Genomic DNA, 19,500 nt, shown 5'->3' with positions numbered 1-19,500 from the left:
GTCTGTGGAAAATACATTTAATCCTGGGAACTGCATGCACAGGAGTTTATTTTGTGTTTACAAAAATACCCCCCCGGCTGGCTACTTATTTGTCATGGCTGGCTAGTATGAGCCTTAGTGGAAAGCCCTGGGAATGTGTAAATGTCAAGTTCGATTTTAGATTTACGAACCCAAAAAAAATGTCGAAAAACCGGCGTTAAAAAAAAATTTTTTCAACCGCACAAACGGCACTCACCCAGCCGGTGGACCGGAAACAGAACATTTTTTAATAATGGCCTCAGAGCTGCTGTTACAGAAAATGACTCAAAACCTTCTGACCAGTCGGGTGGGTTTCCCAAAAGCATCGCAGCACAACGATCGTCGTTAAATGGTCGAGCGAGCAACAAAATGAACACTCTCTCTCCTAGCTAAGACACTTTTAGCGTTAAGAGGCTTTTGGGAAGCTCAACACAGAACCGAGAATTCAGCAGCACTGTGGTATTAATATGATGTGTACGGTATATCGATGATATATTTGCTATATCGCCCACCCCTAGTGCCAACATACCTCTGTAAGAATCGCTGTTAAATGACTGAAAGTTGATGATCCTTAACTTTTTTCTATAATGGGCCAAATTCAACAGACTGGAATGAAATCTACTCTTGTGAGAATAACTATGTTGTGAGAACCTACTATATGTGGTTAACACTTTGGGTTCACACTTGGCTCAAATAGATAGATTAGATTAGATTAGATAAGATAAAACTTTATTGATCCCTTTGGGAGGGTTCCCTCAGGGAAATTAAGAATAATACAGTAATGCAAAGGGGAAGGCTGATGATGCTAATCCTGAAGTGTTTAGTTAAATTTCAGATTTTGATCAGTAATATGTCTTTATTACTTCTGATCTGAGTAAAGCTCATCGAATAACCACTTTGTCCTGATTTACTTTCTGCTGTTTGGAAGTATGAAGGCAAAATGAATGATGAAATGGATCACCGCAGTGAGAGCAGAGTCTTTACTGAATAACAGCACAACTACAAAACATTTCTAATACTTGCACATAATGATGATATGTAACAATACACTTTACTGAGATATTGCAGATATCGTGACATCTTTTCCAAGTACATAATGCACTCACCGGCCACTTTAATAGGAACTTGTTCTTGATTCTAAGATCCCTGTTCTTCACAGGAGCGGAACCCAATGTGGTCTTCAGCTGTCGCATGCTGAGATGCTTTTCTGCTCACCACAGTTGCAAAGAGTGATTATATGAGTTACTATATCCTTCCTGGCAGCTCAAACCACCTCAGATCTGTCCATTTTCCTCCGACCTCTCTTATCAACAAGACGTTTGTTTCCACCCACAGAACTGTCCCTCCCTCGCACGATGTTTTTTGTTTTTCGCACCATTCTGTGTAAACTCTAGAGACTGTTGCTGTGTGTGAAAACCCCAGGAGTTCGGCAGTTTCTGAAATACTCAAACCAGTCCATTTGACTCAAACCAACACCCATGCCACTGTGAAAGTCACACTTTGAGATTACAATTTTTCCTGTTCTGATGTTTGAAGTGAACATTAACCGAATCTCTTGATTTGTATCTACATGACTTTATGCACTGTGCTGCTGTCAAGGGATTGGCCGATTAGAGAACTGCATACAGTGAAACAGCAGATGTCTGGGTGTTCCTAATAAAGTGGCCAGCGTGTATGCATATATTACAGTGTTTTGTAGAAATGTATTGTTTTTTTAATAATATTTTTGTCATTTTGCCCACCCATTTCTTTTCTATTTTTTTTTATGATCCACACTGGTCAAAAACAAGAACAAAAAAGTCACACTTTAATAACATTTTATTTGTGTAGTGTTTTTAACAGTAGACTTTGTCACAAAGTAGTTTTACAGAAATTATTTACTCTGATTTTTTTTTTTATAAAACTGGCAAAAAAAACAACCACCATGAAGTAGTATATGATTTTACTGGAAATAAATATGAATATACTATATGCTTGCTGGTCTCATCTCATTATCTCTAGCCGCTTTATCCTGTTCTACAGGGTCGCAGGCGAGCTGGAGCCTATCCCAGCTGACTACAGGCGAAAGCCGGGGTACACCCTGGACAAGTCGCCAGGTCATCACAGGGCTGACACATAGACACAGACAACCATTCACACTCACGGTCAATTTAGAGTCACCAGTTAACCTAACCTGCATGTCTTTGGACTGTGGGGGAAACCGGAGCACCCGGAGGAAACCCACGCGGACACGGGGAGAACATGCAAACTCCGCACAGAAAGGCCCTCGCCGGCCACGGGGCTCGAACCCGGACCTTCTTGCTGTGAGGCGACAGCGCTAACCACTACACCACTGTGCCGCCCTGCTTGCTGGTTATTAATATAAATATTAATTCATTCATCTTCAGTAAGCACTTTATCCTGGTCAGGGTCATGTTGGATCCGGAGCCTATCCTGGGAACAGTGTTGAGGAGGTGAGAATACACCCTGGATGAAACACCAATCAGTGCGCGCGCACACATACACATTCACACACTCGTTCATACCTAGAGTCAACAATTCACTCACGTATTTTTGGACAGTAGAAGGAAACTGGAGAACCCGGAGAAAATGAGACAGTGACCCAAGCTCAGATTCGAACCCAGGAAATGTGAGGTGTCAGTGCTACCACCACCATGTTGCTACCCCTGTGCTGCCCAGAATTAGCTTCAAATAACTGCAGAACTTTTTAGCAAGCTCAGAACCCTTAAGTGTACAACAGAGTGTTTCCCCAATAGAGAAGGTGATTAGGATTAGCAAAGAATTCTTTTACAATCTAAATAAATACCTGAAAGTACTGTGTTTTCTAAGATTACCATACTAGGTGCAGACATGTGTCTTGTCATTACACTCTGGAAAAATTAGTCAAATTTTGCTTTCCTAAAGTACACTGTGACTCTTGGTGTGACAAAGAACAGAAAAATTATCCATAGCATAAATGTTATATTTACGTAGAAACAGTTTTGTCATGGAAAATGATTGTTCTATATATTGTGGCAACAGTGAATGAGTCATGGCTGGAAATGTGCCTCAGGCAATCAAAACAGCCTGAAAGAACCATCTTCTGGCACCTTCACATTTAGGAACGTAAGATCATTTTGAATTCAAGAACGTTTCAGGAAGTCTTAATATGTAGGAATAAAATACATTTGTTTTAAATAATGTCCCACCTTACATACAGAGTGTCTTTATTTATTTTAAAGGGCCGCAGTGGTTGTTTTCCGTCCTCGCCGTGTTCCTTTAGCAGAGTTTTACAGCGGTTCTGTTATGTTTGGGTTTGGGGTAACAGCAGCTCTCTGCACACTTGTGTCATTGGAGCGTTCGCTGCTGAACATGATGGCGATTATGACGATGATCACCAATGCCAAAAGCACCACAACTGCTATCAGTACTGCTTTACTCTTCAGATACTCCTTCCTCTTCTTCTGTTTCACCTTCTTCGACTTCTTACGGAAGGACTGCGACTAAAATCAAAATAGGCATGCTTTGAATAAAAGGGTGCCATTACTTTTTAATCAAGTCATATTCACAGCTAACAGGCCATTCACAGAATCAAAACCTACTAATGAACAGCTTCTGTAGTTTATTTAACATTTATGGAAGGAGTCTCCAGTGTGAGTGTCAGTGCTACACTGTGTAGGAGGACTGAAACACTCCGGGGTCTGCTGCTAGAGGAAAATAATCATCTTTTGGATGGAAACAACATGCCCCACAGCAAGTTTTATTCCATATTTAATATAGTATTATTGCTGGGTTTAATGATTTGTCTGTTTATGTATTGATAATAACAACCATTCAAAAATAAATGACAGAATATTTTAAAATGCCTGCACGTTTTATTATATTTGGTTCTGCAAATAAAACAAACTTACGTATATAGGGAAATTATACTTGTATTTTGGTCAACTTTTCTGGATAATTTTATTGAAAATATAAAAAACACACATTGCTCACTTTATTCAATAACTCAGCAGCCCGCTGGTCCAGATTCTCCAGTTTTTCTTTTCTTTCCTCTTCTTTATTCAGGTTGTCCAGCATGATGTCCTTCACCTCTTCAACTTCTCGCTGAGTCTCTTCTAATTTGCCCTAGTCATAATGACACATGCAAGCAAACGAGGGTTTATTGTCTGACGTGAAAGTTACAGCTAATGTTATGACATTTCAAAATGATTTTAATTTCGCTTTGCAAATTGGAAACTGAAAGTGCATTTCATAAGAGCATTATATTGTCTCAAGTCAAATCTTTCTCAGAAAAAGGGACCAAACTGTATCATTCTTTGTCACTGGGGCAATACTTTCAAGGGTGCAAATTTTGTACCTTGTAGTGAAACCTGAAAACCTTTCCACTAAGATAAAGGTAAACACAGTCCAAATATGTATCTTAAATTTATTTTTAAAAGACACTAAATAATAATAATAATTATTATAATTATTATTATTATTGGAATGCATATATTATATAAAATATGTATTATTTAGAATATATTTTAATATCTTAATAAGTTTTATTAATTGTATATATTATAATATTATCTCATCTCATTATCTCTAGCCGCTTTATCCTTCTACAGGGTCGCAGGCAAGCTGGAGCCTATCCCAGCTGACTACGGGTGAAAGGCGGGGTACACTCTGGACAAGTCGCCAGGTCATCACAGGGCTGACACATAGACACAGACAACCATTCACACTCACATTCACACCTACGGTCAATTTAGAGTCACCAGTTAACCTAACCTGCATGTCTTTGGACTGTGGGGGAAACCGGAGCACCCGGAGGAAACCCACGCGGGCACAGGGAGAACATGCAAACTCCACACAGAAAGGCCTTCATCAGATGCTGGGCTCAAACCCGGATCTTCTTTCTGTGAGGCGACAGTGCTAACCACTACACCACCGTACATTAACTATATTATAAATAATATTTTATAATATACAAGTTATTAAAAGATTATTAAAATATATTCAAATTAGAAATATTTATATAATATATACAATTAATATTATATAAATAGTAATATTAAAGGGGCGGCACGGTGGTGTAGTGGTTAGCGCTGTCGCCTCGCAGCAAGAAGGTCCGGGTTCGAGCCCCGTGGCCGGCGAGGGCCTTTCTGTGCGGAGTTTGCATGTTCTCCCCGTGTCCGCGTGGGTTTCCTCTGGGTGCTCCGGTTTCCCCCACAGTCCAAAGACATGCAGGTTAGGTTAACTGGTGACTCTAAATTGAGCGTAGGTGTGAATGTGAGTGTGAATGGTTGTCTGTGTCTATGTGTCAGCCCTGTGATGACCTGGCGACTTGTCCAGGGTGTACCCCGCCTTTCGCCTGTAGTCAGCTGGGATAGGCTCCAGCTTGCCTGTGACCCTGTAGAAGGATAAAGCGGCTAGAGGAGATGAGATGAGTAATATTAAAAATATTATTATTACATTATTATTATTATTATTATTTTAGTAGTAGTATTTATACATTCCATTTAGGGTTGAGATTTTGACATGCTTTACATAAACGATTAAAAATTACATAAAGATAAAACTAAAAGTTGAGTAGAAAGATGGATGAAATGTTACTTAACTAGTCAAAATTTCAGCATGCTTTACATAAACGATTAAAACATTAAAAGACTGAAACAAGAAACAATGCATATAAGTATAGAAAGTAAATAAACAAACTAACTTTCAAGTTTTCATAGATAGATAGATAGATAGATAGATAGATAGATAGATAGATAGATAGATAGATAGATAAGAAAGATACAAAATAAAAATTTAACAGTAAAAGCTAAATGGTAAAAGATGTTAATAGATAATATCATCCATCTATGGGTGGCAGATCATTCAGTGTTGCTGCTTCTAAACTCTGGAATTCACTACCACAATCACTTCATGACTGTTCCACTCTGTCTTCCTTCAAAGCCAACTTGAAAACGTTCCTCTTTACCTCACACTACTCTTCCTCTCTTCCTAGTTTTTTTTTTTGTAATTCCTGTGTAAAGCGTCCTTGGGTTTGTGAAAGGTGCTATATAAATTGAACTAATTATTATTATTATTATTATTATTATTATTATTATTAATAAACCATCCATCCTGCTTATCCGCTCAGGGTCACAGGTGAACTGGAGCCAGTGGCGTAGCCAGGATTTTTTACATGGGGTGGCCAAAGGGGGGCCAAGGATATACAAAGGGTGGCCATGCTGTGACTAAATAAGGGGGGGGGGGTTTCCGGGGGTCCTCCCCCGGGAAATTTTGAATTAGCTAGATTTGATTTCCTGTATTCTGATGTATCTGGTGGCATATCTAGTGCCTAACTCATGAACAAAACCCATGTGAGCCAAGAGGTCAGAAATTAATGTATTAATTTATTTATGTAACATAAAGCATCTGCAAAACAAAGAAACCATCCAACTTGTTTACTCTAGTTAAGCATCAGGATTTTAACGATCACTACTAAAATGCAAAAGTAAAAACTAAAAGATCAGGCACCTGGGAAGTAGTAAGGATATTAGTCAGGCTTGAATAAAGAGTGCTTTGCTCAGGAAAAGGAAAACACTTGTATACTTAACTCATACATACAACATATGTAAACACTTACAACATGTTGTGATATTGTCCATTGTAAGTACTGTACAAACTAAATGTGTTGAATTACAAAATGTGTGTGTGTGTGTGTGTGTGTGTGTGTGTGTGTGTGTGTGTGTGTGTGTGAGTGAGTGTGTGTGCGAGTGAGTGAAAGTGTTACACTGATGTAACACATGACATAGATGAGGTGTAGTGCATGAGTGGTGTGTGTGTGTGTGTGTGTGTGTGTGTGTGTGTGTGTGTGTGTGTGTGTGTGTGTGTGTGAGACAGAGAGAGAGGGGCAAGTATGTGCACTGCATGTAGATACAGATGAGCTGTAGTATACGAATTTTGTGTATGTGTGTGTGTGTGTGTGTGTGTGTGTGTGTGTGTGTGTGTGTGTGTGTGTGTGTGTGTGAGAGAGAAGATATGTTACATGTAAATACAAAAATGAAGTGCATAAGTTGTGTGTGTGTGTGTGTGTGAGAGAGAGTGTATGTTCAGAGTGCATGAGTGTTGTGTGTGTTATATGTGAATATAGAAATGTAGTGTGTGGGTGGTGTGTGTGTTGAGAGTGCACGAGTGTTGTGTATACCAGTGAGTGTGTTACATGTAAATATAGAAATGTACTGCATCATGCATGAGTGGTGTGTGTAAGAGAGGGTGTGTGTTGACAGTGCATGAGTTGTACAACCCCGATTCCAAAAAAGTTGGGACAAAGTACAAATTTTAAATAAAAACAGAATGCAATGATGTGGAAGTTTCAAAATTCCATATTTTATTCAGAATAGAACATAGATGGTATATCAAATGTTTAAACTGAGAAAATGTATCATTTAAAGAGAAAAATTAGGTGATTTTAAATTTCATGACAACAACATATCTCAAAGTTGGGACAAGGCCATGTTTACCACTGTGAGACATCCCCTTTTCTCTTTACAACAGTCTGTAAACGTCTGGGGACTGAGGAGACAAGTTGCTCAAGTTTAGGGATAGGAATGTTAACCCATTCTTGTCTAATGTAGGATTCTAGTTGCTCAACTGTCTTAGGTCTTTTTTGTTGTATCTTCCGTTTTATGATGCGCCAAATGTTTTCTATGGGTGAAAGATCTGGACTGCAGGCTGGCCAGTTCAGTACCCGGACCCTTCTTCTACGCAGCCATGATGCTGTAATTGATGCAGTACGTGGTTTGGCGTTGTCATGTTGGAAAATGCAAGGTCTTCCCTGAAAGAGACGTCGTCTGGATGGGAGCATATGTTGCTCTAGAACCTGGATATACCTTTCAGCATTGATGGTGTCTTTCCAGATGTGTCAGCTGCCCATGCCACACGCACTAATGCAACCCCATACCATCAGAGATGCAGGCTTCTGAACTGAGCGCTGATAACAACTTGGGTCGTCCTTCTCCTCTTTAGTCCGAATGACACGGCGTCCCTGATTTCCATAAAGAACTTCAAATTTTGATTCGTCTGACTACAGAACAGTTTTCCACTTTGCCACAGTCCATTTTAAATGAGCCTTTACCCAGAGAAGACGTCTGCGCTTCTGGATCGTGTTTAGATACGGCTTCTTCTTTGAACTATAGAGTTTTAGCTGGCAACGGCGGATGGCACGGTGAATTGTGTTCACAGATAATGTTCTCTGGAAATATTCCTGAGCCCATTTTGTGATTTCCAATACAGAAGCATGCCTGTATGTGATGCAGTGCCGTCTAAGGGCCCGAAGATCACGGGCACCCAGTATGGTTTTCCGGCCTTGACCCTTACGCACAGAGATTCTTCCAGATTCTCTGAATCTTTTGATGATATTATGCACTGTAGATGATGATATGTTCAAACTCTTTGCAATTTTACACTGTCGAACTCCTTTCTGATATTGCTCCACTATTTGTCGGCGCAGAATTAGGGGGATTGGTGATCCTCTTCCCATCTTTACTTCTGAGAGCCGCTGCCACTCCAAGATGCTCTTTTTATACCCAGTCATGTTAATGACCTATTGCCAATTGACCTAATGAGTTGCAATTTGGTCCTCCAGCTGTTCCTTTTTTGTATCTTTAACTTTTCCAGCCTCTTATTGCCCCGTCCCAACTTTTTTGAGATGTGTTGCTGTCATGAAATTTCAAATGAGCCAATATTTGGCATGAAATTTCAAAATGTCTCACTTTCGACATTTGATATGTTGTCTATGTTCTATTGTGAATACAATATCAGTTTTTGAGATTTGTAAATTATTGCATTCCGTTTTTATGTACAATTTGTACTTTGTCCCAACTTTTTTGGAATCGGGGTTGTATCTTATAGTGAGTGAGAGAAAGGCATAGTGTGTGTTAAGAGAGTGAAGTATGTGTTCATATATGAGTGAGAGAGAGAGAGAGAGAGAGAGAGAGAGAGAGCGTGTTAAGACAGTGCATGAGTGTTACATTTAAATATAAAAATTTAGTGCATGAGTTGTGTGTCTGTGTTGAGAGTGTATGAATGTTACATGTAAATATAGAAATGTCATGCACAAATTGTGTGCGTGTGTGTGTGAGAGTGAGATAGTGTGTTAAGAGAGTGCATAAGTGTTGCGTATGAGTGAGTGTGTTACATGTAAATATAGAAATGTGGTGCATGAGAGGGGTAGGGGGAGAGTGTGTGTTGAGAGAGAGGGGTAGGGGGAGAGTGTGTGTTGAGAGAGAGGGGTAGGGGGAGAGTGTGTGTTGAGAGAGGGGTAGGGGGAGAGTGTGTGTTGAGAGAAAGGGGTAGGGGGAGAGTGTGTGTTGAGAGAGAGGGGTAAGGGGAGTGTGTGTGTTGAGAGAGAGGGGTAGGGGGAGAGTGTGTGTTGAGAGAGAGGGGTAGGGGGAGAGTGTGTGTGAGAGAGAGGGGTAGGGGGAGAGTGTGTGTGAGAGAGAGGGGTAGGGGGAGAGTGTGTGTGAGAGAGAGGGGTAGGGGGAGAGTGTGTGTGTTGAGAGAGAGGGGTAGGGGGAGAGTGTGTGTGAGAGAGAGGGGTAGGGGGAGAGTGTGTGTGAGAGAGAGGGGTAGGGGAGAGTGTGTGTGAGAGAGAGGGGTAGGGGGAGAGTGTGTGTGAGAGAGAGGGGTAGGGGGAGAGTGTGTGTTGAGAGAGAGGGGTAGGGGGAGAGTGTGTGTTGAGAGAGAGGGGTAGGGGGAGAGTGTGTGTTGAGAGAGGGGGTAGGGGGAGAGTGTGTGTTGAGAGAGAGGGGTAGGGGGAGAGTGTGTGTTGAGAGAGAGGGGTAGGGGGAGAGTGTGTGTTGAGAGAGAGGGGTAGGGGGAGAGTGTGTGTTGAGAGAGGGGTAGGGGGAGAGTGTGTGTTGAGAGAAAGGGGTAGGGGGAGAGTGTGTGTTGAGAGAGAGGGGTAAGGGGAGTGTGTGTGTTGAGAGAGAGGGGTAGGGGGAGAGTGTGTGTTGAGAGAGAGGGGTAGGGGGAGAGTGTGTGTGAGAGAGAGGGGTAGGGGGAGAGTGTGTGTGAGAGAGAGGGGTAGGGGGAGAGTGTGTGTTGAGAGAGAGGGGTAGGGGGAGAGTGTGTGTGTGAGAGAGAGGGGTAGGGGGAGAGTGTGTGTTGAGAGAGGGGTAGGGGGAGAGTGTGTGTTGAGAGAGAGGGGTAGGGGGAGAGTGTGTGTTGAGAGAGGGGTAGGGGGAGAGTGTGTGTGTTGAGAGAGGGGTAGGGGGAGTGTGTGTGTTGAGAGAGGGGTAGGGGGAGAGTGTGTGTGTTGAGAGAGGGGTAGGGGAGAGTGTGTGTTGAGAGAGAGGGGTAGGAGGAGAGTGTGTGTGAGAGAGAGGGGTAGGGGGAGAGTGTGTGTGAGAGAGAGGGGTAGGGGGAGAGTGTGTGTGAGAGAGAGGGGTAGGGGGAGAGTGTGTGTTGAGAGAGAGGGGTAGGGGGAGAGTGTGTTGAGAGAGAGGGGTAGGGGGAGAGTGTGTGTGAGAGAGAGGGGTAGGGGGAGAGTGTGTGTGAGAGAGAGGGGTAGGGGGAGAGTGTGTGTGAGAGAGAGGGGTAGGGGGAGAGTGTGTGTGTTGAGAGAGAGGGGTAGGGGGAGAGTGTGTGTTGAGAGAGGGGTAGGGGGAGAGTGTGTGTGAGAGAGAGGGGTAGGGGGAGAGTGTGTGTTGAGAGAGAGGGGTAGGGGAGAGTGTGTGTTGAGAGAGGGGTAGGGGGAGAGTGTGTGTTGAGAGAGAGGGGTAGGGGGAGAGGTGTGTGTGAGAGAGAGGGGTAGGGGGAGAGTGTGTGTTGAGAGAGAGGGGTAGGGGAGAGTGTGTGTGTTGAGAGAGAGGGGTAGGGGGGAGAGTGTGTGTTGAGAGAGGGGTAGGGGGAGAGTGTGTGTTGAGAGAGAGGGGTAGGGGGAGAGTGTGTGTTGAGAGAGGGGTAGGGGGAGAGTGTGTGTGTTGAGAGAGGGGTAGGGGGAGAGTGTGTGTGTTGAGAGAGGGGTAGGGGGAGAGTGTGTGTGTGAGAGAGGGGTAGGGGGAGAGTGTGTGTGTTGAGAGAGAGGGGTAGGGGGAGAGTGTGTGTTGAGAGAGAGGGGTAGGGGGAGAGTGTGTGTTGTGAGAGAGGGGGTAGGGGGAGAGTGTGTGTGAGAGAGAGGGGTTAGGGGGAGAGTGTGTGTGAGAGAGAGGGGTAGGGGGAGAGTGTGTGTGAGAGAGAGGGGTAGGGGGAGAGTGTGTGTGTTGTGAGAGAGGGGTAGGGGGAGAGTGTGTGTGAGAGAGAGGGGTAGGGGGAGAGTGTGTGTGAGAGAGAGGGGTAGGGGAGAGTGTGTGTGAGAGAGAGGGGTAGGGGGGAGAGTGTGTGTGAGAGAGAGGGGTAGGGGGAGAGTGTGTGTTGAGAGAGAGGGGTAGGGGGAGAGTGTGTGTGTGAGAGAGAGGGGTAGGGGGAGAGTGTGTGTGAGAGAGAGGGGTAGGGGGAGAGTGTGTGTGAGAGAGAGGGGTAGGGGGAGAGTGTGTGTGAGAGAGGGGTAGGGGGAGAGTGTGTGTGAGAGAGAGGGGTAGGGGGAGAGTGTGTGTGAGAGAGAGGGGTAGGGGGAGAGTGTGTGTTGAGAGAGAGGGGTAGGGGGTGAGTGTGTGTGTTGAGAGAGAGGGGTAGGGGGGAGAGTGTGTGTGAGAGAGAGGGGTAGGGGGAGAGTGTGTGTGAGAGAGAGGGGTAGGGGGAGAGTGTGTGTTGAGAGAGGGGTAGGGGGAGGTGTGTGTGTTGAGAGAGGGGTAGGGGGAGAGTGTGTGTGTTGAGAGAGAGGGGTAGGGGGAGAGTGTGTGTTGAGAGAGGGGTAGGGGGAGAGTGTGTGTTGAGAGAGAGGGGTAGGGGGAGAGTGTGTGTTGAGAGAGAGGGGTAGGGGGAGAGTGTGTGTTGAGAGAGAGGGGTAGGGGGAGAGTGTGTGTGAGAGAGAGGGGTAGGGGGAGAGTGTGTGTGAGAGAGAGGGGTAGGGGGAGAGTGTGTGTTGAGAGAGAGGGGTAGGGGGAGAGTGTGTGTTGAGAGAGAGGGGTAGGGGGAGAGTGTGTGTGAGAGAGAGGGGTAGGGGGAGAGTGTGTGTTGAGAGAGGGGTAGGGGGAGAGTGTGTGTGTTGAGAGAGGGGTAGGGGGAGAGTGTGTGTGTTGAGAGAGAGGGGTAGGGGGAGAGTGTGTGTGAGAGAGAGGGGTAGGGGGAGAGTGTGTGTGAGAGAGAGGGGTAGGGGAGAGTGTGTGTGAGAGAGAGGGGTAGGGGGAGAGTGTGTGTGAGAGAGAGGGGTAGGGGGAGAGTGTGTGTTGAGAGAGAGGGGTAGGGGGAGAGTGTGTGTTGAGAGAGAGGGGTAGGGGGAGAGTGTGTGTGAGAGAGAGGGGTAGGGGGAGAGTGTGTGTGTTGAGAGAGGGGTAGGGGCAGAGTGTGTGTGTTGAGAGAGAGGGGTAGGGGGAGAGTGTGTGTTGAGAGAGGGGTAGGGGGAGAGTGTGTGTTGAGAGAGAGGGGTAGGGGGAGAGTGTGTGTTGAGAGAGAGGGGTAGGGGGAGAGTGTGTGTTGAGAGAATGCATGAGTGTTGTGTATGTGTACTCCCACCAGTAACACACAACATCTCTATATTTTCATGTAACAGACAAACATTAACTTTAAAAGTTGTATTCTGCGGTTAGAGTGAGCAAAGTGATTCACAGGCAGCTAACTTGCCGACGTAATTTTCTCTTTTGAGTCGTACAATCAAAAACCACCAACGTTTTGCTTTCTATCTATCTAGTATCTATCTATGTGTGCACACAGCACAAATCCCACTGGAGACGGATATCTATAAAGATGCATATTTATCTATACGGTTGCATGTACATGTAAACGAAGGTTTCAGTCACTGAAAACGGATACTTTCGAAAACCCCGGGCAAAGTGGAGATTTCTGGAAACTCGGGAGATTTCTGGAAACTCTGAATTGTCTGAGGACAGAATTGTAACTGTATGTCTACAAAGTGAGAAAACTTGAAGAGAGTATAAGAGATGAATAACTTACATCCCAAATTAATCGCACGTTCACGCAGTTCGTAGGTTGTTGTGTTGTCGGACTAGAGCATGACTATCTGATACCACCTGCTGCTTGAACGCGCGAAATGTTTATGTGCTACGGTAATATGCATCCCCGCAGAAACCAAATAGGCGGAACTAACATTTCGTGGGACGTATCGGTTTTATAAATTTTATTGTCCGGCCCTGGGGTGGCCAGGGCGGGGCCAAGGCGTGCCCTGGGGTGGCCACGGCCCCTCCTGACCACCTCTTAGCTCCACCCCTGGCTGGAGCCAATCCCAGCTGACATCAGGGGAGAAGTGGGGCACAACCTGGACAGGTCACCAATCTATCACGGAGCTAACACACAAAAACAAACAGCCTTTCACACTCACATTCACACCTATGGCCAGTTTAGAGTGGCCAGTTGACATGTTTTTGGACTGGAGGAGGAAATCCACACAAGCATGAGGAGAACATTCAAACTCTGCACAGAAAGACCCCAGGTGACTAGAACCCAGAACCTTCTTGCTGTGAAGCGACAGTAAAAACAACCACTGTACAAACATTATCAAAACTCAGCACAGAGCACCAATTAAGGAAACCCAGTGATTGCAAAACTTAACATAACATGAATTTAGGATTGGTCAGATATTGGATCCCTCCAGCTTTGCTTTTAGGTTTTCTTCAGTTCAAACCCAGAACCTTCTTGCTGTGAGGCAACAGTAATAACCACTGCACCACTGTGACATAATACAGTATCAGTGTTAGTTATTATGTTAGTACATGAATATCAACAGGTCCATTTTCAGGTAAACGAAACAAAAGGTATAAGGGTATTAACCAAGCAACGGGGGGGGGGGGATCGCCCCCCAAAGCCCCCCCAAGTTACGATGGGAGTCCTTTGACTATTTACAAGGAAGAAAAGGAGAGAGAAGTGTGAATAAACAGCCTGCTGCGCGCCTTTGTTTTCCCTTATTAAATCCCGCTGAATCCCTTCATCCCGGCGCCCTGGCAGCATCCCATTGTACTGTAGGTTGGTAGCACCCATTCGCACCAAAACTGATGCAAATTAGCCTGGCCCTGACGTCACTGATTTCCTCTGGTTTCCAGGATTTTCCTCATTTGGCTTATGCAGAACTGCAAAACCAATCACTTTTAGTAGACAAGCTGATTTATAAATATTCTGTGGACTAATTAACCCGTTGCTGTGGCAACTGTCTAGACATGTCTGGTCTCCTTGGGTACTCGTGCCAAAGCGGGGACCCTGTGACAGCAAGGCTATAACAGTGTCGCTATATTTGTATTTGACTGATAACTCATGTCCTGTCCGGATGGCTAGATAGCGTTCACGAGGCGTACAAGCAGTTTTGGGTGCCCAAAAACTTGATGCTGCTCTAGATCTACATGAATTTGCTTGCTGCCCTGACCACTCACTGAAAATCAGTATGAAGAGGAGTTTCAGACAAATATCCATTGCAAACTTTTTGGGCTCGACAAAGGCACCTAAGTTGCTTGATGATAACGAGGTAAGTTTTCAGTATAAATTCTTTTAACATCCCAAGTCAAATTTCACAAACCAAGAAATGAATGACTGTTTTCTCGCACTGAAGACTAACGAAAAGACAGTTATACGTGTTCTTGCTTTGTACCACGTAGCTGAGCAGGTATATAAATCTATTAGTCTGTGGTTGGTTGAAGAGAGCAACTGGACTTGCTTGAAGATTCTTGAAAACGTTTCGCCTCTCATCCTAAAGGCTTCCTCAGTTCTGTCTGACTAATAGGGAGTATCCAGTATTTATCCTCTCATGGATCATCATAGAATCCGAATCAGATTGCTTTGTTCGGGGTTCGGGGCCAGTGCTTAGTTTGAAATCGGGTTTTCTGTTTCCACTGACAAAGAACTGGCTCTGGGGCCAGAAAAACTGGTTCCAGGCTAGCACCAACTCTCTGGTGGGCCAGAGGAAAGAACCACTTACGTCAGCGGGGAGGGGGCGGAGTTGTTAAGACCAACAACAATAACAAGACCGCAAAAGATCGCCATTTTTAAGCGACGAGAAGCAGCAGCTGTACAAACGCGAAGTCATCCATTATTATTATTGTTGTTGTTGCTGCTGCTGCTTCTTCCGTGTTGTTTTTGCTTCGATATTCGCGCCAAGGTTTATGCAAACGTAGCGATGTAACTGACGTATACAACAACGTAACTGACGTATACTGCGACGTAATGACATGGCTTCCCTTAGCACCGCGAGCTATGGAAAAGCAAACTGGTTCTCAGCTGGCTCGCAAGTTGAACGAGTTGTGAACCAGCACCAGCACTGGTCCCGAACCAGCCCTGGAACTGATTTGGTGGAAAAGTGGTATCAGTGTGTGCGTGTGTTCACTGCTTCAGATGGGTCAAATGCAGAGGATGAATTTCACTGTGCTTGAAGTGTGCATGTGACGAATAAAGGTTTCTTCTTCTTCTTCAAAATCAAATGTTAAACTAAAGGTTCCTCTATCGGCAAGTAAATCATGTGACCCGAGAAACAAAGAAATTGCTCGTATCGGCCCTTATTCAAAGTCACTATGACTACACCAGTACTTCATGGTATTCTGGGTTATCGAAAAAGTTCCAAAATAGACTACAGGTATCCCAGAAGAAATTAATTCTGTATATTTTGAATGCACCAGCCAGAAGTCATATTGGTGCTGAGGAATTCAAGCAGGGTAATACGTTACCAGTGAGTATACACGTTGCCCAGTTGAAGCTTAATCTTGTTTTCAAAATTCTAAATGGCTCTGCCCCAAATTTTTTGCCCCAAGGCTTCAACTATACAAAGGAACTCCGTTCAATCAATGCAAGATCTAGTGCATCATCCTTGCAGATGCCTAGGGTCAAGTCTTTTGGTAAATCTAGTTTCCTTTACACTGGTATTCAGGCATGGAACAGTCTTCCTTCAGAGTTACAATACATACTGTACAAGATCTGTCTAATTTTAAGAAAGCTGTAAAAAAATCATTATTTTAATCAGATATCACGCCAGGAGAGAAACACTTTTGTTTACTATTAGTTTCCATTGTGGTCTGTGTTCATGTTCACTAGTCACGTTTTTCTTCCTGTAAATTTATTCTAGCTTTTTTTTACTCTGGTGCTATGCCCTTTTTGTTACCATAACAGTATTATTATTATTTATTATTATCTCATCTCATCTCATTATCTGTAGCCGCTTTATCCTGTTCTACAGGGTCGCAGGCAAGCTGGAGCCTATCCCAGCTGACTACGGGCGAAAGGCGGGGTACACCCTGGACAAGTCGCCAGGTCATCACAGGGCTGACACATAGACACAGACAACCATTCACACTCACATTCACACCTACGGTCAATTTAGAGTCACCAGTTAACCTAACCTGCATGTCTTTGGACTGTGGGGGAAACCGGAGCACCCGGAGGAAACCCACGTGGACACGGGGAGAACATGCAAACTCCACACAGAAAGGCCCTCGCTGGCCGCTGGGCTCGAACCCAGAACCTTCTTGCTGTGAGGCGACAGCGCTAACCACTACACCACCGGGCCGCCCATTATTAGTTTTTGTATTACTTTATTATTATTATTATTATTTATAGTTTGTGTATCTACTGTACTTACTGTAGTATAGTAACCATGGCTGTCTGTAATAAGTCTCTGGGACCACAATGGAAACAAGTGTTCACACTTTTTTGTGTAATCACGGTTTTTATGCCGGCAGCACGGTGATGTAGTGGTTAGCACTGTCGCCTCACAGCAAGAAGGTCCTGGGTTCGAGCCCAGTGGCTGACGAAAGCCTTTCTGTGTGTAGTTTGCATGTTCTCCCCGTGTCTGCATGGGTTTCCTCCGGTTTTCCCCTACAATCCAAAGACACGCAGGTTAGGCTAATTGGTGGCTCTGAATTGACCATAGGTGTGAATGTGAGTGTTGTCTCTGTGTCAGCCCTGCGATGACCTGGCGACTCGTCCAGGGCGTACCCTGCCTCTCGCCCATAGTCAACTGGGATAGATTTTTTCCAGCTTGCCTGCGACCCTGTCAGACAGGATAAAGCGGCTAGAGATAATGGATGGATGGATGGTTTTTATTCCATGTTCATACTGTATTTTATATGTACTGCATTTTCACCTCACATCACATCATCTCTAGCCGCTTTATCCTTCTACAGGATCGCAGGCAAGCTGGAGCCTATCCCAGCTGACTACAGGCGAAAGGCGGGGTACACCCTGAACAAGTCGCCAGGTCATCACAGGGCTGACACATAGACACAGACAACCATTCACACTCACATTCACACCTACGCTCAATTTAGAGTCACCAGTTAACCTAACCTGCATGTCTTTGGACTGTGGGGGAAACCGGAGCACCCAGAGGAAACCCACACAGACACGGGGAGAACATGCAAACTCCACACAGAAAGGCCCTCGCCGGCCCCGGGGCTCGAACCCAGGACCTTCTTGCTGTGAGGCGACAGCGCTAACCACTACACCACCGTGCCGCCACATTTTCACCTAATAAATCAAATCAAAAATGCCCCAGCTCCCCCTAGATTTGCCCTCCCCCATCCAAAACTTCCTGTTTAGTACCTTTTTATTCTCTGATGTGATGATGCAATATTAATGACGTCATAACCCAGAGTGTGCAGCAAATCATAACAGAGGATGCGCGAGAAGCAAACTGTGATAACACTGTGATAAACTATAGGAGAGAATAACAACTTTAAATGATTATTACTGGCATTTTAGTGTAAGTAGGAAGCCAAGTACGTTTACACATCTCTCAGAGCAAGGTTTCTGACTTTCCCCTGATGTCCTGATCAGATTTATAAAAGAAAAAGAGAGAAGAAAAGAAAAGAAAAAGTGTGCACTGTGACAGTTCATGATGTGCAGGCTGGCTTTATGTCCCTGTTGTTGTCCAGCTGAGTGAGAACACGACCTCCAAGTCACCGAGCCTTTCCAGCGTGTGAACGAGAAATCCGACAAATAACAAACCAAGAAGTACACAGATGCCGGAAATAAACACTTACCATCCTGGAGACTTCTTGCTGATCGGCTGGAGTCAGTGAAGGCGTGAAGAAGAAGAAGTGAAGTGAAAGAGAAGGCACAAAGTCCGTGTCCTGTGCTGCGCTTCCTTGTTGCTGTTTCTCCACCAGAGGGAGACGGAGCATAAATACACCGCGTTTACACTACAAACAAACACGACTATAATAATCCACTTTTCCTTCCCACTTTAAAGTGCCATTCCACCATTGGATGTATTTTTTTGGCATAAAATACAATATGTTTTATGACAACATGACTAGACAGAGAAATCTTTTAGCTTCAAAATGATAGGGGAGAGTGGGGAGGAGTGAGCCGCTTTTTTTATTTTTGGACCCCTAGCCAAAATAAAAGGGCTGAAGTTAAAATGATCCTATGCAAATGAAAGGTATTCAGAGTAGTTGCAACACGAACCAAGTTGTACAACTAATCGTGCAACCATCAGTTCTACAGATGGGAGAAAAAGCCTGTTAATTTTATGGCTCACTCCTCCCGATCTAAGGGAGGTGTGAACCACCCCATGGGGAGGACTGGACCCAGGGGCGGTTCTAGCATCTGATCTTTGGGGGTGCTTAGCTCCCAGAGCTGACAGACGCACCTGGCTTGAACGACAGTGTTTCCACGTTTATTCCGCATTTAGACTAGACTTGACTAGACTAGACTAGACAAGACTAGACTTATGCAATGTTTTAACAGAAGCTGACCCAATAAACTATGATATCTACACATTTACAACCACTGACACAAATATTTACGTTATATTTTTAACTAAGCAAGACCTACTACTGCATTTGTAATGTTGGAGCTATTCATTTTGAACAGTGGTAATTGTTAATTAATGTGTTATTGTGTATTGTGTAATAATAGTGTGTATTATTATGATTTTACATTAGTTTACATTAGTAAATGCTATGTTACATTAAATAAAATTGACTAACACACGGTGGTCTAGCACCGTAGCACTTGTACAGCTCTGCACAAAAGTATCTCGATATGGATGATAAATGTCGTTTTTATCATTCTGTTCATAGACCAGGGAACATCGATATTGCATTATGCATATTATTGTGCTGTGTTTAACAATTGTAACTCCAGTCCGTACCTTCACATCTCGCTATGCCAGTAATACTCAGGTGCTACTTCGAGTTCCTCATCGGTGTGGAATCCAGTTAAAAAAAACACCATGTCGTAGCAAGCACTCGCACGGACAGGCAACCCAATCAGAGGGGACGCAAGGAGGAGAGGGATTTTACTGCTCATAGAACTATCACGTAACAGGTGAATTCAAGAACACACACACGCCCGCACACACATTCATTGCGCAGTGCGCAAGGGCACTTATTTCTGAAAATTACGTCCAAAAGCAGTGTTTTTGAGGGTGCTGAGCTAGGGGGTGCTGAGCTCGTTTTTGGGGGTGCTTGAGCACCCCCAATAATAGGCTAA

General features: G+C 44.4%; 1 protein-coding gene across 1 annotated transcript; it reads right to left on the bottom strand.

The window, feature by feature from the left end:
* Positions 1-984: 984 nt before the first annotated feature.
* Positions 985-18,158, bottom strand: LOC132875986 (synaptobrevin-A-like). The gene is made up of 3 exons (XM_060913172.1): positions 18,045-18,158; positions 3,991-4,122; positions 985-3,500 (listed from the first exon to the last, which is right to left on the bottom strand). Exons 1-3 carry the CDS (start codon positions 18,045-18,047, stop codon positions 3,288-3,290), a joined length of 348 nt encoding a protein of 115 aa, XP_060769155.1. The 5' UTR covers positions 18,048-18,158; the 3' UTR covers positions 985-3,287.
* Positions 18,159-19,500: the final 1,342 nt, after the last annotated feature.

Source organism: Neoarius graeffei, chromosome 28 (assembly GCF_027579695.1).
Source record: "Neoarius graeffei isolate fNeoGra1 chromosome 28, fNeoGra1.pri, whole genome shotgun sequence".
NCBI classification, from domain to species: Eukaryota; Metazoa; Chordata; class Actinopteri; order Siluriformes; family Ariidae; genus Neoarius; species Neoarius graeffei.
The sequence above is the reverse complement of the archived record's forward strand: the minus strand, read 5'-3'. Positions and strand labels throughout refer to the sequence as shown.